At 37.1% G+C, this 21,395-nt stretch overlaps 1 protein-coding gene across 8 annotated transcripts in view; it reads right to left on the reverse strand.

The window, feature by feature from the left end:
• The window catches only part of LOC127878034 (protein MON2 homolog), a 450,013-nt gene that overhangs the window by 377,217 nt on the left and 51,401 nt on the right, over window positions 1-21,395 (reverse strand). For all 8 annotated transcript variants that reach the window (XM_052424435.1, XM_052424430.1, XM_052424454.1 and 5 more), the window contains 3 exons: window positions 21,243-21,347; window positions 10,813-10,964; window positions 2,272-2,359 (listed from right to left, as the gene is read on the reverse strand). In XM_052424435.1, coding sequence (XP_052280395.1) covers window positions 2,272-2,359; window positions 10,813-10,964; window positions 21,243-21,347 — 345 coding nt within the window. The remainder of the gene's footprint in view (window positions 1-2,271; window positions 2,360-10,812; window positions 10,965-21,242; window positions 21,348-21,395) is intronic.

The following is a 21,395-nucleotide window of genomic DNA, read 5'->3' on the forward strand; positions in this document are numbered from 1 at the left end:
TGTACACTTGTCATGTTTCATAATAAAAGAAATCTTTGTCAATTGTATGCCCATCTAGATTAAGAGAAATCTGTAAACATTAAATTCATTGCAAAAGACATTTGAAGATTTCATCTATTCTGCTCACAAACAATTTAATTTTACTTTTCTGAAGATGGATGAAAACTGTTGAACAACCCTTCCTTTTTTGTAAGTTTTCCATTTGAAACCAAACAAAATATGTTAATTGAAGGTTCTTGACATATTCAAATATAAGGAGTGAAACATTTTAAATAGTTTCATGATCCAGGAATTCAAACAAGCTTTTGCATTTCAAAATAGCTCTATTAACTTCAGAATAACTTGTCTAGTCGTAAAATTGACATAATTTATACCTTGGAGTTCGTAATGATAAACAAAAGGAATGCCAACAACCTTAAAATTACTGTTTACTTAAAATGCAACACGAGACCTTTTCAGAAAACATGTCTGCGTGCTGAAGAGAAGACTGTGCAGCTCACAAGAAAACTGGTCTGATTTTCGTTAAAATTATGAGCATTGCCATAATTGCACTCAGGTCAAATTGTTCATTGTTATCTTGTGGAAAGCAATAGTTAACAAGAAGTGAAAGAAGATAGAATTTTTTAACTCTTTTAGTGCTGGAACTGAATTTTGAAGGTCTTTGCAAACAGTTTGGATCCAGATGAGACGCCACACAACGTGGTGTCTCATCAGGATCCAAACTGTTTGCTATTCTGATAGTATTCTTTGAAAAAATCGAAGAAAATGCTAATTTTTATAAATTCTGCAGACTACAGTTTAGCAGACAACAAATTTCCCAGCATGCAAAGGGTTAAACAATAGCCATGCTCATAATTATTGAAGCATTAAATGAACTCATGTTGCCTCCACTCCCATAAACCACTACTGATACCAACTAGGAACTTTCATTCTCCTGCAATCCAACCCAAGGCTTTTGTTGAATTTCTCCACAAGACCAATGAAAACACTGTGATAAATTACAATTAATATGAAGTTAATGGAAAGTGAAATGCTTTTCTAGAATCCAGTGACAAGAAAATGGTGTATGGGCCATATCTTGTGGAATTTATTACATGTGAGGCAAAGATAAGTCTACAAATAGTTCATTGACTTGCATGTAAATTACAGACTAATTGGATAGATTTTCTCCCCAATTTGTCCATAACAATAGTGTGTACAAATACATTTAAATTTTGATGAAACTACCTCTGTACAAATCAAAGCAAAAATATAGGTATGTTTAAAAAAAGAGTATGGCAGAACCATTATTTTGAAAGGCTGAGATGAAAATTGTCAAGATTGTTTTTGGGATATCAGTAGTGTTATTTCAAAGCTCTGCACCTTTATCTTCAACACACATAGAATTTATAACAAGAACACCGCATAACGGGTGCCAAGGCTTAGCTGCGGGTGCAATTTTGAATAAATGAAAGCTTGTCAGATTTTTATATTTTTTTAAGACGTCACAGTGACCTTGACCTTTGACCTAGTGACCCAAAAAAGGGTGTGGCATGTAGAACTTATCAAGGTACATCTAAATATGAAGTGTCAAAGTTGTAGGTGGAAGCACTTTGATTTTAGAGCCAATGTTCGAAAAGGTTAACAAAATGTTAAGGTTTTAGCACAACGAAGACTGCGGACGACACAACGAGCTGGCTATGACAATAGCTCGGGTTTTCTCCGAAAACAGCCGGGCTAAAAATTGTGTTGTTTTGACCAATCATTTGACATTAAGATTTAAAAAATAATAATTATGCGTTTAATAAAAAAGTAATAAATGTACAGTTTAACATGCTTTACATAAACCTCTTTTAGTATTACCTATCTATTAAGTAAATCAAAATCTACTCTTAAAGACATTTTTTATAGAGGCAAGTCTTAATCCAACTTTTTACTATTGCCTTATTATGTTGGTTCTTGAGATACAGACATATGGTGGTGCTACATGGAATAACTACTGTCCTGGAGCATCAATAAATACTATCATTTCCCAAATTGGAAACAACAAATTTAAAGCAAATAGGATAGTGTTCTCAAACCTCACTATAAGCTCCATCTATATATTTATTCACTCTACTTCATATTTCATGAAAGTTTGGAATACTCATACATTTCTAACCATGTTTGTTAGTCAGTATAAAGGCTTAAACACTTACCTGTAAAAGGTGATTGCCAATTAAGATTGCTATTACATGAAGAAAGAAACTGCAAACAACCACACAAAATAAAGCCGATGCGATATAAACCTACCCGATTGGAGTAGGCCAGTTCCATGGACTCTGTTGACAGCTTGCAGAGGGCGTCAATCAAATGGTGCAAGGCAACATCATTCAGGTACCTGCAAAATAAGATGCATTTGAGTCGCATTCTGAGAAAGCTGGGCATAATGCTTGTGCGTAAAGTGTCATCCCAGATTAGCCTGTGCAGTTCGCACAAGCTTATCAAGGACAACACTTTCTGTTTTTATGACATTTTTCATTTAAATGAAGTCTCTTCTTACCAAAAATCCAATTTAGGTGGAGAGTGTCGTCCCTGATTAGCCTGTGTGGACTGCACAGGCTAATCTGGCACAAAACTTTATGGACATGCATAATGCCCAGTTTTCTCAGAACAGGACACATTTATCTATCATTTCCTACATCTGAGCCCATGGAAGTCCCAAATTAAGTCCCTAGCCAAGGATCGTGAACATTTCCAATCATTGAGCTCAACTCAGGAGATGAGATTAGTATCATGAACATGTTCAATCATTGAGTGCAACTCAGTAGATGAGATCAGTATCATGAACATGTTTAATCATTGAGCTCAACATAGGAGATGAGATCAGTATCATGAACATTTTCAATCATTGGGCTCAACTCAGAAGATATGATCAATATCATAACATTTTTAATCATTGAGCTCAACTCAGGAGATGAGATCAGTATCATAACATTTTCAATCATTGAGCTCAACTCAGTTGATGAGATCAGTTTCATGAACATTTTCAATCATTGAGCTCAACTCAGTAGATGAAATCAGTATCATGATCATTTTAATCATTGAGCTCAACTCAGTAGATGAGATCAGTATCATGAGAATTTTCAATCATTGAGCTCAACTCAGTAGGTTAGATCAGTATCATGAAAATTTTCAATCATGTAGCGCAACTCAGTAGATGAGGTCAGTATCATGACAATTTTCAATCATGTAGCGCAACTCAGTAGATGAGATCAGTACCATGAATATTTTCAATCATTGAGCTCAACTCAGTAGATGAGATCAGTATAATGAACATTTTCAATCATTGAGCTCAACTCAGTAGATGAGATCAGTATTATGAACAAGTTCAATCATTGAGTGCAACTCAGTAGATGAGATCAGTATCATGAACATATTGAATCATTGAGCTCAACTCAGTAGATGAGATCAGTTTCATGAACATGTTCAATTATTGAGTGCAACTGAGTATATAAGATCAGTATCATGAACATGTTGAATCATTGAGCGCAACTCATTAGATGAGATCAGTATCATGAACATGTTCAATCATTGAGTGCAACTCAGTAGATGAGATCAGTAAAAATAATCATGAACATGTTGAATCATTGAGCTCAACTCAGTAGATAAGATCAGTATCATGAACATGTTCAAACATTGAGCGCAACTCAGTTGATGAGATCAGTATCATGAACTTGTTCAATCATTGAGCCCAACTCCGAAGATGAGATCAGTATCATGACCATTTTCAATCATTGAGCTCAACTCTGTAGATGAGATCAGTATCATGAACATGTGCAATCATTGAGCTCAACTCAGTAGATGAGATCAGTATCATGAACATTTTCAATCATTGAGCTCAAATCAGTCGATGAGATCAGTATCATGAACATTTTCAATCATTGCGCGCTACTCAGTAAATGAGATCAGTATCATGAACGTTTTCAATCATTGAGCTCGACTCAGTAGATGAAATCAGTATCATGAACATTTTCAATGATTGAGCTCAACTCAGTAGATAAGATCAGTATCATGAACATTTTCAATGATTGAGCTCAACTCAGTAGATGAGATCAGTTTCATGAACATTTTCAATCATTGAGCTCAACTCAGGAAATGATATCAGTATCATGAACATATTCAATCATTGAGTGCAACTCAGTAGATGAGATCAGTATCATTACATTTTCAATTATTGAGCTCAACTCAGAAGATTAGCTCAGTATCATGAACATGTTCAATCATTGAGCTCAACTCAGTATATGAGATCAGTATAATGAACATTTTCAATTATTGAGCTCAACTCAGTAGATGAGATCAGTATCATGAACATTTTCAATCATTGAGCTCAACTCAGTACATGAAATCAGTATCATGAACATTTTCAATCATTGAGCTCAACTCAGTAGATGAGATCAGTATCATGAACATTTTCAATCATTGAGCTCAACATAGGAGATGAGATTTTAGTTTCCACTCAGCTGAGTATTGAGTATGTTGGTCAGTGCACAAACAATTTTAAATTTCCCCTATAAGAATATGCACACTTTTCCTCTTTTATATTAAGGGTTGAGTCAGACTCAAAAATAAAAACAATCTATGTGAATACCAAATAGAGCATGATAAACTCATTTAAAAAATTGACAAAAAAACTAAATATATTAATTCAAAATATTGACTTAATTTTGTTTGATATACTAGGCACCTACCTTAAAAGTGACAATTAATATAATTATTTATTGCATATTGCCATCATTGGCTTTTGCTTTTAATAAAATGTGATGATAAAATTTCATATGGTTATAATTGCAATTTAAGACCAATGTTTTGTTGTTTACAAGAGTATTTAGCTGTACATTTTAGTTCATAAAAACAGAATCAGGTATCACTTTCTTCATAGCTTGCAGTGGGAGATTTTGAGGGTGGAAGATGATTTTGAGGGATGAAGGAGATTTTGAGAGAGGAAGAAGATTTTCAGGGAGGAAAAAGATTTTTAGGGAAGAAGGAGATTTTTAAGAAGATTATTTTGAGGGAGGAATAAGATAATTTTGAGGGAGGAAGGAGCTTTTGAGGGAAAAGGAAGATTTTAAGGTAAAAGAAGATTTGGAGGGAGGAAGATGATTTTGAGGGAGGAAGGAGATGTTGAGGGAGGAAGATAATTTTGAGGGAGGAAGATTATTTTAAGGGTGGAAGGAGATTTTGAGGGAGATAGATGATTTTGAGGGAGGTAGAAGCTTTGTATTTTTCCAATCTAAAACTACCCAAGATTTTTTTTACAAAATTGATTCATAAATGCTGATTAATATGATTTCATATCTATTTTTGTCAATTTTACATCAAGCAGTTTTATGCTTCCAATTTCAGCAGCTCTAACTGGTCGTGTACGTAATTCCGGCCTGTACGTAAAAAATCGGCCACCTGTGTTTAATCATTTTCATGATCTAAACACAAATGTTTTGATTATTTTTAGAACAATCAATTTGAAAACCAACCCTACTGTAATCTCAATATTTTGCAAATTAAAGAAGCATATCATTGTGATCCTTTGCATTAAAATGTCTCAAACATAACACAAGATATTTCTCTCATGGGAAAAGTGACGTCAGTATCCATTCCAAAAATTATATTCATATAAGAAACAAATATATTTGATAAAATTATTATTATTTCTATCTGATAAACTTTAATTAAGGTATTTTTAATTAATTGTATAAAAACATACATTTAAAACAAAAAAAATCAGGACCTAAATATAAACTTTTAATATATGAATTACTTCCCTGGATTTGAATATTAATAGTTTACATGTTGTAAAATTACAGTCTTCCAAATTAGCACACGCCCGATCTCCCGTGGCGAGTAAAATTACTGCCGGTCACATACAAAAATTCACGCTTGTGGCCCGCCTGGCATGTAAATTATTGAAGCCAATTGACAGTTTATTAAAAAAATCGTAAGCGGTTCTTGATATTTGCAGATCTATTTTTGAATTTTGCGAACAAACACCTTGCCGTAAGTTGTAAAATAATGAAATTCGATTGGTTTAACAACATGCACCTGCTTGCACACGTCATCGTTATTGTTCTTGACCAATGCAGTTCGGTCACATTGGGTTCTTATAGACGGTTTCTCTAGACATTAATCGAGAAGATGCTTTTTGAATCGATCATTTCAATCAAGTAATACGCTTCCGTTTTTGTCAATGTAAACAAATGTCATTGTCGACATAGAGGCAGTATCTTAGGTATGTTGATGGGGCTAAGCCCGATAAAGCACTTCCAAAATAGAAAATTGACAATGATTTAGAGAAAAAGGACGCCAAGAAATGGTACGATGACACCAGAGAACGCTCTTTTCAAGAGCACTGGTGTAACGATTGACCGTCTTAATTCTAGTGATTGATTAGCTGTAATTGTATTCACTACTATTGAAACAAATGTTCTGCTTTACTATGTGTAGCATGTAAGTGTTAAAATGTTGTGATTTGTTATAATTTTGGTTAAAAAAGTTTGGGCATGTAAAAAATATGTTGGGCATGTACACATTCTTAAGTAACTGGCCCGACTGGCATGTAACTTTTCAAAGCTAATTTCGAAGACTGAATTAAATATAAGCATTTACTAAAAGTCAACTTTTTAAACAAAATGTTTTTACTTTCTTAGCTATGTTAGTAAAAATTGATTAAAACTATTGAAAATAAATATTTTTTATGAATTTGAATTTCCCCATTAACCGTGCAGGCCTGTTAATATTTATTAAAATAGGTAGGGGGAGTAACTGGTATAATATTGTCACATATTTTTTGAGTTTCAAGTAAAAAATTGTGTTTGTGTAAACCTTCATTAATACTCTTAAAATGAGGACATTCGTCTTAAGATATTTCTTTGTAATTGTACCTGCAGATTAAACTGAAAAGTGGCCGATTTTTTAGGTACAATTGCCCTACGAAAATTGGTTTATATGTCATTAATTTCTGTTCATAAAAGTAACATTCACTGATCTAATTCTATTGAAATTATCATGCTAGGTGAGTTTTGAACCCAGGATTATATATGTGAAGTTTAGTTTAAACCAGTTGCCTAAAACAAAAGATTTTGTTAAAATAGTCCCAAAAGTGGTTGGAATTACGTCCACGACCAGTAATATTATTTACAAATACTGTCATTTTGAGGTCATTCACTATATCAGATAGCAGGAAAATAAAGACACTATTTTGCTGTATCGAAATCTCATCTTTGCTATCCTGCAGCAAAAATGCCTGATTACGGAAGAGATGGTAAATAAATTGAAGCTTATTCCATAGAATTGAAGCTTATTCCATAGACTTATTGCAGAACAAAGTGTTAATAACATACTGACTGAGACGAGGTGGCCGAGATATTCTTTACATGTAAAATGGATATGTCAAATGAGGAAATGTTGCAGAAGTATTCTCAAACACAAATAGTAGCGTAGTATTCTGTCATCCGTTATTATAAAGCTGACTTTTTGAGAAAAAATACATTAAATGGTGGCAAAATAAGAACATAATTGTGTCTGGGCTATAACAAGTGAAACATTGGTGTTTTAACTGATTGTATTTGCCAATAAAATTTGTCTGTCTGTCTGTCTATCTTTAAAACTTTAAATACAAATGTATTGGATAATTATAGCAGTGTTTTTTTGGATGAAATATAAGGCGTTATTCAGCCCCATTCCCCCATGTCTAGAGTATATATTTTTCTCCCAAATATTTGAAAAATTCCCCGCTCGGAAGTGTAATTCAATTTTAATCAATATTTCATTTAAATACTTTTGTTACGAATTTATTTACTAAAATTTTCCTAAACTCAGCATCCGCGTGTTGACTTTCTTTTATACTTTACTTCTTTACCGCAAACCGTACATATTCCACCATGTCGCACAACAGCCAAAGCTATCGGAAAAAATTGACAAAAAATCTGTTTTAACTTAAAAAAAATTCCCCCCCCCCTTTAGGGGACCCGACCCCCTTCCCCCAAAACTGAAAGAAAAACACTGTATGGAAGCATAAAAATGTCAAAGCTGCAATCTATATTACTACAGTTCTTTTTATTACTCTTATTTATAGGCCCTAAAGTTATTAATACTAAATCAATATTTTGCATCTATAACTGTACTGCAATACACAATTGTTTTTTGTTGGATCCTCTGAAAAGATAATTGATAAATGTTTGTTTTTGATTCATGACTAAATTTATTAGAGTGTAAACCAATTATCCATAAAATTTAACACATGTGATTCTGAAAACATCGCTTTTCTGATTCCCCAAATGATAGTCTGCGTCCAATTTCCGATTATATGAATATGTATGAATGCTACATTGCCAGTTTCTGTTGATAATTTGAGTGCTTTTCAAGAGTATCACTTCTGCCACTGCACAAGCATTTAAATCGATTCTGAGATGTCAGCCCCACTTCCTGCTTTCTAAAGATGTATGGTAATTACTTAATTTGCAATTATTCCACTTGGTCTGGAGTCAAAAAACACATGTCTTTGTGGGATTAAAAACTTCAGAAACGTTGGTTCAATTTAAATGCATTCAGGAGTGTATCAAATATAAAACAAGTCAGTTAAATTTACAAGCATGAGTTCATCAACTAATCTGTTATAATTTAAAGCTTATTTACAGAAAGAACTTCTGAAGGAAAAATGCTTCCTTCTCAGTGAAGTGTGGTAAGCTTGTACATTTCGATTGACTTTCTGATAAATATTGCTACATCTATTCCAAATGTTCTGTTTATTATCATTTCACCCTCAATACAATATCAAAATGTATTACAGATGCTGAAGCCCCACAACACATATTTTGACACAGACAAACTATTTAGTCTATACAGGACGCAAATACAAATGGCCATTAACAAATTCAGCCGAAACTGGTTGCAGTCAAAATTCTTTCTTAAGGATCATTCACACATTAAGGCAATTCAGCACTGAAAGTTTCAGCCAAATTCATAGTTTTACCTAACCTTTGTGGCAAAGTTTGCTGAAAATCATACAATCATGAATGGGTAAAGGAGATATGGTACTGACTTTTGACTTTAAGTGCTACCTTGACCTTGAGCGGGCAAGACTGACTCATTCCTTTAGAACATCTTCTTAATGACCTTAACATTGTAGCCAAGTTTAATGAAAATATTTCAATGGATATATAAAAGAAATGGATTGTACACAAAAAGAGGCTAAAACGTTTGACCTTCAAAACTAATCTTGACCTTGAGCAGGTGCTACTTACCCATGCCTTCTGCCTATTGTCTGTATGACCTTAACATTTTAGGAAAGTTTCATGACCATCTTTCAAAAAGTATTGCAGACATGGAGTGGACATGCAAATGGAGGCACAAACCTTTGCCCTTGAGCCGGCGTGACTCACTCTGGCTTTTTGTACATTGCCATAGTGACCTTCGCATCTTAGCAGAGTTCCACAAAAATCCGTGCGAGGTTATTAGAGATATATAGCTGACAGCTGAAAATGAAGGCTTAAAGCTTTGACGTTGAAGTACGACCTTGAAAGGCAGGACTAACTCATATCTTTTGTACATTGTCTCCATGCTCTCAACATTAAAGGAAAGTTTAATGACAATCTTAAACTACAAGATTAAAAAAAGTTTTTACTATTAACAAATAAAGGAAACAAATAATCCCAAGAGGATGGCCAATTTTGACCCATGGGAATAATTTGAACAACCTTTGTAGAAGACAACCATAATTTGAGCTGTTGATCCTTGCGGGTTCATAGACCTTTTTAAAGTGATTTGCCATGTAGCGCTATGTACATCATGTGAGATATGGGGCGTTGATGGTTTTGACCCCAGGGAAATGATTTGAACTAACATAGATGACCACATGATGCTACACATAAAAAAGTAAAGCCCTATTAAAGCCATTGTGGTTTCAGGGAAGAAGACTTATTAAAGTTCTCTGACCTGACCATGAGTCAGTGATGTAATACTGTCTGCTTATGTGTTGCTTTGCTATCTAAACACTCCAGTGAAATATATCATCTGGCTTATTACTTATCACACATCACATTTAATTTTTCAACTCTTCAGACAACATAGACTTCTAGGAAAAACAATGAGTGTGAACAGCTTCACTTCTGTTCTGTTCTTGAAAATGCTTTGACAGTAATTGTGTGTTTATGTTGTAAACATTCAGACAACATAGACTTCTAGGAAAAACAATGAGTGTGAACAGCTTCACTTCTGTTCTGTTCTTGAAAATGCTTTGACAGTAATTGTGTGTTTATGTTGTAAACATTAACTCAAACAGTAAATACAACATTTCATGGTTATACGATGTCAAGGAATTCAATAAATTCAAAATTACACAATACTGTTGCAGTTTCACTCTCTGGAAATAATAGGGTTATTTATAATGTACCCAATTCTTGCATGTTAGAAAAGCAGACATTTAATCAACAATGCAATGTTTGCAAATGTGGATAGATGAGTTTTATTATTGCATCTGTCATACCAATGTCAGCCGTGTATACTGTTTTGGGTCTTGTTTGTTGTATACTGTTTTGGGTCTTGTTTGTTATGTGGTTTGGAATGATAGAATTCTGTTTGGTCATGTTTACATTCAAATACACTCTTTTTTACATATGAACCAAATCATCAAAAATGGGTCTTATGCAATTTGCAGCAAGCGTAACTCTTGCCCAGCCTGGACGTCTCGTAAGCTGATAGTGTTGAATTAACTAAAAAATCAAGCTAAAAATGCCTAAAAAGGCTATCTACACAAACTTTGCAAGCTCAAAGACAAGGCTTCAAAATAAAGCCACTCACTGTGAGCTCTCGAACAGCCTGGACAACATGGAGGACAGGACAGGTAGCTCTGTCAGCACTGCTGTGGTGATTATGGCCCCTGACGAGTCGGGCTGGCTCGCCTTCAGGCTTCCACCACTTGATGGCTTGAGGCCCAGTATCCATACCAGGTGCTGAAAAAACAACAGAATTTGTGTCAGTGTATGTATATTATTGTTGTGATTTTCCATAAAAAAATATTATTCATGATAAAACTTAAGTTTTGATCCCAGAATATGAATGGTCTAGTTTTAGTAATGTATTTTTTGCTTAAACAGTCTTAAATGGGGGGGTGATTGGGGAAAAATCTGAAAATAACAGTTTATGACCACTGGATAAGTAGGGTTACAGTCGATTGGTGTATAACGGAGAGCTAAGGACTTCGAGTCTCATTTCAACGTAAACACCATGCATTCAGTAATTAAACCATTAAACCTAGATAGACACATGTCTTTCCTATTGAAACATGCCAGCGATTTTAAATTTCCGAAAAATATTATTTGTTAACAGTGCAAATTTCATGGTACACTGATTCAGCCTTTACCGGATCGCTTAGGTCTTTATCGGATTACATGTGTATCGTTTTATTTCTTGAAATTTGACACAGCATTTGTAAAATTAATTGCAATATATGTACATTTCCAGAAAGGAAATTAATTTCTGCGTTTAATAAGACCAAATTAATGGAAATCACTGCACAATTGATGAAGTAATTGCTGTTCAAAGCGATGCACCCTATATTCGGGTCATTTTGAGTTGAATCTATATATAGATTTGATAGCAGAAAATATGTTTTCAGAGAAATCGATTTTTCGTTATAATTTGATTGTTTTTCATTAAAAATGATGTTTTTACTTATTAATATCATAGCCACACGCTTACCACATGGACAACATCAATTGAGTTCATATTTATTTTGAGACAATCCCCACATTCCTGAATATGGGTCACCACATGTCCGTTATTCACTAAATCCCGAGTTGCAGCTTTCATGCTTATTTTATAAGGTATGCATCAATTTGGTTTCTTAGCATTCTTACTTTTGTAAAGGACACATAATACTAAAATATTACATCAATAAACATTATGTTTACCAAAAAAAATCTGCAACAATCAAGAAACCAATCGTCTGCACTTTTCCTGTCGTCACAAAAACGGTGCGTACATAACGTGACCTTGTTTTGCTTTCGAAAAAAGAAACAGTTGTAAACATTGACACACATCAACAAAAACATGAATCGACTTTACAATGATAGGCTTTTTGTATTCAATTAATAGAAAACTATAAATCTTCACATAAATGAAAGTATTTTGCAAAAAACGTTTAAGCTATCCGTTACTCACTAAAATCTGCTATACACCAATCGACTGTACAATTAAAAGAAATGGTAACATACAACTCTGTGAAAAAAAGTCACCTGCATATGTGTTTTATGACCCAATCATGCACAAAGATACTATAATCAGGTGTTTCATACCTACTGAGGTTAAAGTACATATGATTATAGTCTGTAAAAAACAACATTTTTATATGTGATAAAACAAATCACTTTGAAAGAAGGGTTGCCATATAAAAAAATAAACTGCAAAAAAATATCTGAGTTATAAGCAAACTGAGTTTGTATGTATGGCCCAATCAAGTCCAAAGGTACAGTAACTATAATATTGTGTATCATACCACCTGAGGTTAAAATACACAAGTATATTCTGTCAAAACAATTATTTGATGTGAGTTAACAAATAAAATGCAGATACATAAGAGTTGATTTATCACAGAAATTTACTTTTTTGTAGATTTTCAGAAAATGGTCACATGATAAAGAACAAACTTGGTTAAGGTTAATACCAAACCTTGGGAACTTAATTTGACACAGAAGATCTATTCACTGTATACATTAATGAAAAACATGTGACTGCTTGGGCAGGGACAATTTTGAACCCAGGGGCATGATTGGAACCTATTTGGAGGAGGTCCATCATACAATATGAAGTAATAAGCCAAATATCAAACCTCTTGGCCTAGTGGTTTCAGAAAGTTTTTACTAAAATCATATACAGAAAACAAAATTAAGTGACGCCATGGGCTTAAAAAGTTTGATCCGGGGCAATGGTTTCAACATATGTTGAAGACGACCACTAAATTACGTTTCATACAAAACATCAAATGAGATTTGCAGTTTAAGGACATTTTTTCAGTTTCCTGTTTTAAAATCTCTGACCTGCATGTGAACAGGACCACAACATTTTAAAAACTTTGAATGATGGTCATGCCTGTGAATTTGTTTTTTAATGTGCTCAGCAGTTCAAAAGCATAAGTTGTTGAAAGAAAAGTCACCAACAGACACACTGTCAGAAGATGGACATCTCGGTATCCTTAAAGCTCCCAATGATTACTGTGAGCTCCTGTCAGCTAAATATGTTTTATACCATCGTAGTCAAAAAAATACCTTTATACCTGGTTTTGATTGTCCAATTTGTACTGATACAGTTAAAGATAGCGTGATTTCTTGAGATTCACAAAGCTTCAGCAAATGACCGAATGGCCGTAGCTTTTCACTAGCCATCATTTCAAAAGATGAACTCATTTTTTGTTAATGACTTTAAAAATTCACATTATCTGCAAATGTAGAAATAAAATCCAAATAGAAAGACACATATCATCGCAATTTTTGTATCAGATGTGTTTTCTGTTTTTTTCTTACCAAATGAGGAGAGAACAACTTCAATGTTACATTTGATTAGAAAACACATTATGTTGCGGCAAACAAAATTAATATTGCAAAAAATGTCCAAGTAAGGAACATTAGCTTATATTTCAAACAAAAATACTTGTTTACATCCTTTACAAAATAATTTGGGTTATGGTGATGTGTTGAGTGGTTGGCATTAAAAGCAAACACTATTTGTTACAAGCATTACTTTAATTAAGTAATATATCAGCCTCTAAAAGACCATTTGTTGATAAAAAGTATCAATGGTGTGATTCCTTTAACGTACTGGCATGTTTTATTGCATATCATATTCCAGTAAATGTTGTGGGGCATAATATTGTATTGTATGGTGTGATTCCCTTAACATACTGGCATGTTTTATTGCATATCATATTCCAGTAAATGTTGTGGGGCATAATATTGTATGATAAGCAAAGAATTCATTCAATGCTATAATGTCTAAAAAACATTTTTATGATATATCATGACCAAGAACTACAACCATTCATACCAATCATTTATTGTACAGTTTGTTACAAACACACAAACACGCTAAAGTTGCAGGGAATAACAAACTAGTCCATTTAGTACACTGTTAACATCAAGAAACCAGAGTTTTAATTTTCGGAGCTCTAATCTTTCACCAAATGGTCTGAAGTGCATTTCACACCAATTAAGATGTGATGCTTATGCAATATAATAAAATGAGAAAAGCAAAATTCAAATTCAAATTCATCTCCGACTCTCTAATCAGTATGCAGCAATCAGTTTGCAAAATGTGTCTCCAAATTTGTCTCATTTAAATACTGTGAAACCATTTATTTTCGACAGCACAAAATTTCGTCATTTTTATAAAAATGACAATTTCGTCAGCACTTAAATTCGCCGATTTCTGATTTTGAATTTTTTTAAAATGCGCCAGTCAATATTCGATTTGTGTGTAATACATATTCGCGATCAATCGCAGTTGCGAAAAATCGTGGTACGAATGCGGGAACACACTTGAGAATCACTGCAGGAGGTGGGGCCTGTTTGTCACATGCCAATTAACTAGTCTTTTGTTATCAAGGGACAGTAATGGACCCTCTTAATGTATGCCATTAACACGTTCATTGTTATGATTAGCGGACAAGTGGGATCGAATAACCGTTAACGAGTGTTTGTAACAACGAAGCCAATTGCCAATCGGGAATGTGTTCTAGTTGGTATGATTTTTATTAAAATGCTGTCAATACCGTTTTAAAACTGTTTGTGTTATACGAAAGAGGTTCCAGTTTGTTAAGTGTGTTTTTTTTTCAAATAAAATGCTTTTTTATTCTGATATCATTATTAAAATTAGAAACTCTATGTGTGTGTTTGTTCTTAAAAAGTAAACTACCGGTATATAAATCAATAATGTCAATAATTTAAAAATAAATAAATTGATACATATAAAATAGTAATAAGTGTGGTTAAACGAAAACAATCAAACAACAAACAGCAATTAAAATATTCTTTATTAATTTGGGATAAATACGCATGTTGATCACACATCGTCATCTTTTCATTTGGTTTACAAAAAAATGTATTGTCTTTCATCGGCATTCGCTGCGTGATGGCTAATATGCAACACCCCTGAAAAACACAATGCACCTAATGGGTAATAACGTTATAAACAATAAGCGCTAATTCATTTCCATTCTACATAAACGAAGTCAACGCATTCGATACAGCTGTAATGCACACGAGTTTTAAAGAAGTGTCACGTGTCAGTTAAGTACCTTGTGTAATCTACATCCCTTTGTGTCAAAACCGGATTAATCTTGATTACGAAACAGCAGTGAATGTGTGCATGGATTATGTTGGAATTTAATGCCTAATGTCTACGGTAAAGTTTTGAAATATTGTTCAACTTGGTGTTTGTTTTTGTTCAAACATAGAGCATGATTGTTCGTTAGGATCTTAAATTCACCGATCGGTCGACTGACGAAATTTATGAAAATTAATGCCTGACGATTAATAATGGTTTCACAGTATGTGTTGGAAAATGTCACACTTGATGACCTAGATAATTCCCTGACAGATGAAAATGATTATTCAGTTATTAAGCCTGTTGTTTTTCTTCCAGAAATCAAGAGCTGAGCGTTTGGAAGAAGTCTTCAATAGAGTGACTGGGAGCTTTGACATTTCATTGCCTGCTTTTTACTTTGTTGGCTACAAAACACTTTAATTTATCCATCACACTTCAGGGCTTTTTTCAGGAAGATTTATTAGCCTAAAAATATATCCTTTCTCGATTCCAGTCCCAAACTTTCAAATTGTAGTTTGACTTTCAGATGTTTAAACCTAGTAGGACTTCGTTCAATGTAGAAATAAACATTTTACTGATTTGATGTTTATTCAGGATTTTTTTTTTGGTTAATTTATATTAATAAATATTGGCTACAATGTCAATAAACAAATATTCCCTCTCCCCACCATGTGTAATCTGTTCAATGGAAATACGACTCATTAGTTGTAATGAACATTAAAGCATTTAAATTAAGCAGTTTGAATGCATGCCAATATAGCTACCAAGATATTGAAGTTACAGGATATGACAATAATTAATGTGACTTGCACTTTGTTTACTTGAACAACTGTATTCTTTCTGGTAGAAAATGACTCAGTGCACTCTATTATCCGTTATTTTTGCGCCTCTTTTGTCTCCCACAGTCTTTACGAAATCAGCGCTTTGATTTGGTATTTAATTTAACCAAGAAGTTACACCCACCTTTCTTTTCATAATGCAACTCTGTATAAAGAGTTAATAAGTCTTCACATCCTGGTCAGACAAGTTTACATCACTTACATAAATCCACATTTAATAGGTTATAATTAGGGATGGAACCATTACATAGAAAAAATATCTATTACAGAGAAATATGGTATGTCTAATTATATTCTTCAAGAGTTCTCACCTTGCTTATTCGCTCAGTCCCAAGAAATGGAAATGTGAGCTAGGTCTTTATAAGAAAATAAGTATTTTCATTGTGAACAGAAAAACTTAAAACCTCAACTTCTCCTAACAACCAATTATGCTATGCACTTAAATTTCTTTTCCCCACTCTAACTAAACGCCAATAAAATGTCAATGTGAAGAGAAACCAATTTGCAATGTAATGACATGTTATCATATGACTATTCATGAAATAAAAAAAAATCTATTATTTATTTCAAAATAACTGCAGATTTAAAAGGAACAAGATGAGACATTATAATTGAGACAACCTATGGCCATGGGCCTAGGAGCAGAAAACATTAAGACATTTAAATGCCTTTGGCCCAGGATGAGACATTATAATTAAGACACCTTATGGTCATGGGCCTAGGGTGGGACATAAATTAGACACCTTATGGCCATATGCCTAGGATGGGAAAAAAAGACATTTAAATGCCATGGGCCCAAGATGAGGGCCTTGGGTGGGACATAAATAAGACACCTTATGGCCATGGACCTAGGATGGGACAAAATTAAGACATTCAATGGTCATGGGCACTGGATGAGACATTATAATTAAGACTCCTAATTGCCATAGGCCTAGGGTAGGGCATAATTAAAACACTTTATGGCCATGGAGCCAGTTAACCTGCAGAGTTGTGAGGACAAGGTGCCACGCAGACCACAGGATGCCACCATGGCAGTGGGCTACACAAGGGACATAATAAAGACACCTTATGGCCATGGAGCCAGTTTACCTGCAGAGTTGTGAGGACAAGGTGCCATGTAGACCCAAGGATGCCACCATGGCAGTGGGCTACACAAGGGCCATAATTAAGACACCTTATGGCCATAGAGCCAGTTTACCTACAGAGTTGTGAGGACAAGGTGCCACGCAGACCCCAGGATACCACCATGGCAGTGGGCTACACAAGGGACATAATTAAGACACCTTATGGCCATGGAGCCAGTTTACCTGCAGAGTTGTGAGGACAAGGTGCCATGCAGACCACATGATGCCACCACAGCAGTGGGCTACACAAGGGACATAATTAAGACACCTTATGGCCATGGAGCCAGTTTACCTGCAGAGTTGTGAGGACAATGTGCCATGTAGACCACAGGATGCCACCATGGCAGTGGCCTACACCAAGGACATTATTAAGACACATTATGGCCATGGAGCCAGTTTACCTGCAGAGTTGTGAGGACAAGGTGCCACACAGACCCCAGGATGGGATATAATCAAGGCACCTTATGGCCATGGAGCCAGTTTACCTGCAGAGTTGTGAGGACAAGATGCCATGCAGACCCCAGGATGCCACGACGGCAGTGGGCTACACAAGGGACATAATTAAGGCACCTTATGGCCATGGAGCCAGTTTACCTGCAGAGTTGTGAGGACAAGGTGCCATGCAGACCCCAGGATGCCACCATGGCAGTGGGCTACACAAGGGACATAATTAAGACACCATATGGCCATGGAGCTAGTTTACCTGCAGAGTTGAAAGGACAAGGTGCCATACAGACCCCAGGATGCCACCATGGCAGTGGGCTACACAAGGGACATAATTAAGACACCCTATGGCCATGGAGCCAGTTGACCTTCAGGGTTGTGAGGACAAGGTGCCACACAGACCCCAGGATGCCACCATGGAAGTGGGATACACAAAGGACATAATTAAGACACCTCATGGCCATGGAGCCAGTTTACCTGCAGAGTTGTGAGGACAAAGTGCCCTACAGACCACAGGATGCCACCATGGCAGTGGGCTACACCAAGGACATCATTAAGACACCTTATGGCCATGGACCCAGTTTACCTGCAGAGTTGTGAGGACATGGTACCATGTAGACCCCAGGATGCAACCACGGCAGTGGGCTACACAAACAACATAATTAAGGCACCTTATGGCCATGGAGCCAGTTTACCTGCAGAGTTGTGAGGACAAGGTGCCATGCAGACCCCAGGATGCCACCATGGCAGTGGGCTACACAAAGGACATAATTAAGACATCTTATAGCCATGGAGCCAGGTTACCTGCAGAGGTGTAAGGACAAGGTGCCATGTAGACCCCAGGATGCCACCATGGCAGTGGGCTAAACAAGGGACATAATTCAGACATCGTATGACAATGGAGCCAGTTTACCTGCAGAGTTGTTGGGACAAGGTGCCATGCAGACCCCTGGATGCCACCACGGCAGTAGGATACACAAAGGACATAATTAAGACATCGTATGACAATGGAGCAAGTTTACCTGCAGAGTTGTGGGGACAAGGTGCCATGAAGACCCCTGCATGCCACCATGGCACTCAGCTACACAAGGGACATAATTAAGACACCTTATGGCCATGGAGCAAGTTTACCTGCAGAGTTGTGAGGACAAGGTGCCACGCAGACCCAGGATGCCACCATGGCAGTGGGCTACACAAGGGACATAATTAAGGCACCTTATGGCCATGGAGCCAGTTTACCTGCAGAGTTGTGAGGAAAAGGTGCCGTGTCGATCCCAGGATGCCACCATAGCAGTGGGCTACACATAGGACATAATTAAGGCACCTTATGGCCATGGAGCCAGTTTACCTGCAGAGTTGTGAGGACAAGGTGCCACGCAGACCCCAGGATGCCACCATGGCAGTGGGCTACACAAAGGACATAATTAAGACACCTTATGGCCATGGAGCCAATTAACCTGCAGAGTTGTGAGGACAATGTGCCATGCAGACCCTAGGATGCCACCATGGCAGAGGGCTACACAAGGGACATAATTAAGACACCTCATGGCCATGGAGCAAGTTTACCTGCAGAGTTGTGAGGACAAGGTGCCGCGCAGACCACAAGATGCCACCACAGCAGTGGGCTACACCAAAGTCATAATAAAGACAAGGTGCCATACAGACCCCAGGATGCCACCATGGCAGTGGGCTACACAAGGGACATAATTAAGACACCCTATGGCCATGGAGCCAGTTGACCTTCAGAGTTGTGAGGACAAGGTGCCATGCAGACCCCAGGATGCCACCACGGCAGTGGGCTACACAAGGGACATAATTAAGACACCTTATGGCCATGGCACCAGTTTACTTGCAGAGTTGTGAGGACAAGGTGTCATGTAGACCCCAGGATGCCACCATGGCAGTGGGCTACACAAAGGACATAATTAAGACATCGTATGACCATGGAGCCAGTTTACCTCCAGAGTTGTGAGGACAAAGTGCCATGTAGACCCCAGGATGCCTCCATGGCAGTGGGATACACTAGGGACTTAATTTAAGACACTTTATGGCTATGGACCCAGTTTACCTGCAGAGTTGTGAGGACAAGGTGCCATGCAGACCACAGGATACCACCATGGCAATGGGCTACACAAGGGACATAATTAAGACACCTTATGACCATGGAGCCATGTTACCTGCAGAGTTGTGAGGATAAGGTGCAATGCAGATCACAGGATGCCACCATGGCAGTGGGCTACACCAAGGGACATAATTAAGACTCTTCATGGCCATGGAGCCAGTTTACCTGCAGAGTTGTGAGGACAAGGTGCCATGCAGACCACAGGATGCCACCATGGCAGAGGGCTACACCAAGGACATAATTAAGGCACCTTATGGCCATGGAGCCAGTTTACCTGCAGAGTTGTGAGGACAAGGTGCCATGCAGACCCAAGGATGCCACCATGGAAGTGGGCTACACAAGGGACATAATTAAGACACCTTATGGCCATGGAGCCAGTTAACCTTCAGAGTTGTGAGGACAAGGTGCCGTGCAGACCACAGGATGCCACCACGGCAGTGGGCTACACCAAGGACATTATTAAGACACCTTATGGCCAAGGAGCAAGTTTACCTGCAGAGTTGTGAGTACAAGGTGCCATGCAGATCTCTGGATGCCACCATGGCACTGGGCTACACAAGGGACATAATTAAGACACCTTATGGCCATGGAGCCAGTTAACCTGCAGAGTTGTGAGGACAATGTGCCATGTAGACCCCAGGATGCCACCATGGAAGTGGGCTACACAAGGGACATAATTAAGACACCAAATGGCCATGGAGCCAGTTTACCTGCAGAGTTGTGAGGACAAGGTGCCATGCAGACCCCAGGATGCCACCACGGCAGTGGGCTACACAAGGGACATAATTAAGACACCTTATGGCCATGGAGCCAGTTTACCTGCAGAGTTGTGAGGACAAGGTGTCATGTAGACCCCAGGATGCTACCATGGCAGTGGGCTACACAAAGGACATAATTAAGACATGGTATGACCATGAAGCCAGTTTACCTCCAGAGTTGTGAGGACAAGGTGCCATGAAGACCCCAGGATGCCACCACGGCAGTGGGCTACACAAGGGACATAATTTAGACACCTTATGGCCATGGAGCCAGTTTACCTGCAGAGTTGTGAGGACAAAGTGCCATGCAGACCACAGGATGCCACCACCGCAGTGGGCAACACAAGGGACATAATTAAGACACCTTATGGCCATGAAGCCAGTTTACCTGCAGAGTTGTGAGGACAAGGTGCCATGCAGACCCCAGGATGCCACCATGGCAGTGGGCTACACAAGGGACATAATTAAGGCACCTTATGGCCATGGAGCCAGTTTACCTGCAGAGTTGTGAGGACAAGGTGCCATACAGATCAAAAGATTGGACACAATAATGACATTTTATGGACATGAGCCCAGCTAAGATGGGACATAATTAAGACACTTTTTGGCCACGGAGCCAGTTTACCTGCAATGTTGTGAGCACAAGGTGCCACGCAGACCCCAGGATGCCACCATGGCAGTGGGCTACACACAGCAGTGACCTCATACACTGGATGTTCTTGGCTGTCAGCTGAAACATACACAAGCATCAGTCATTAATATCAGTGATTTTTTTGTT

The sequence above is a fragment of the Dreissena polymorpha genome, chromosome 1, assembly GCF_020536995.1.
Source record: "Dreissena polymorpha isolate Duluth1 chromosome 1, UMN_Dpol_1.0, whole genome shotgun sequence".
Classification (NCBI taxonomy): Eukaryota; Metazoa; Mollusca; class Bivalvia; order Myida; family Dreissenidae; genus Dreissena; species Dreissena polymorpha.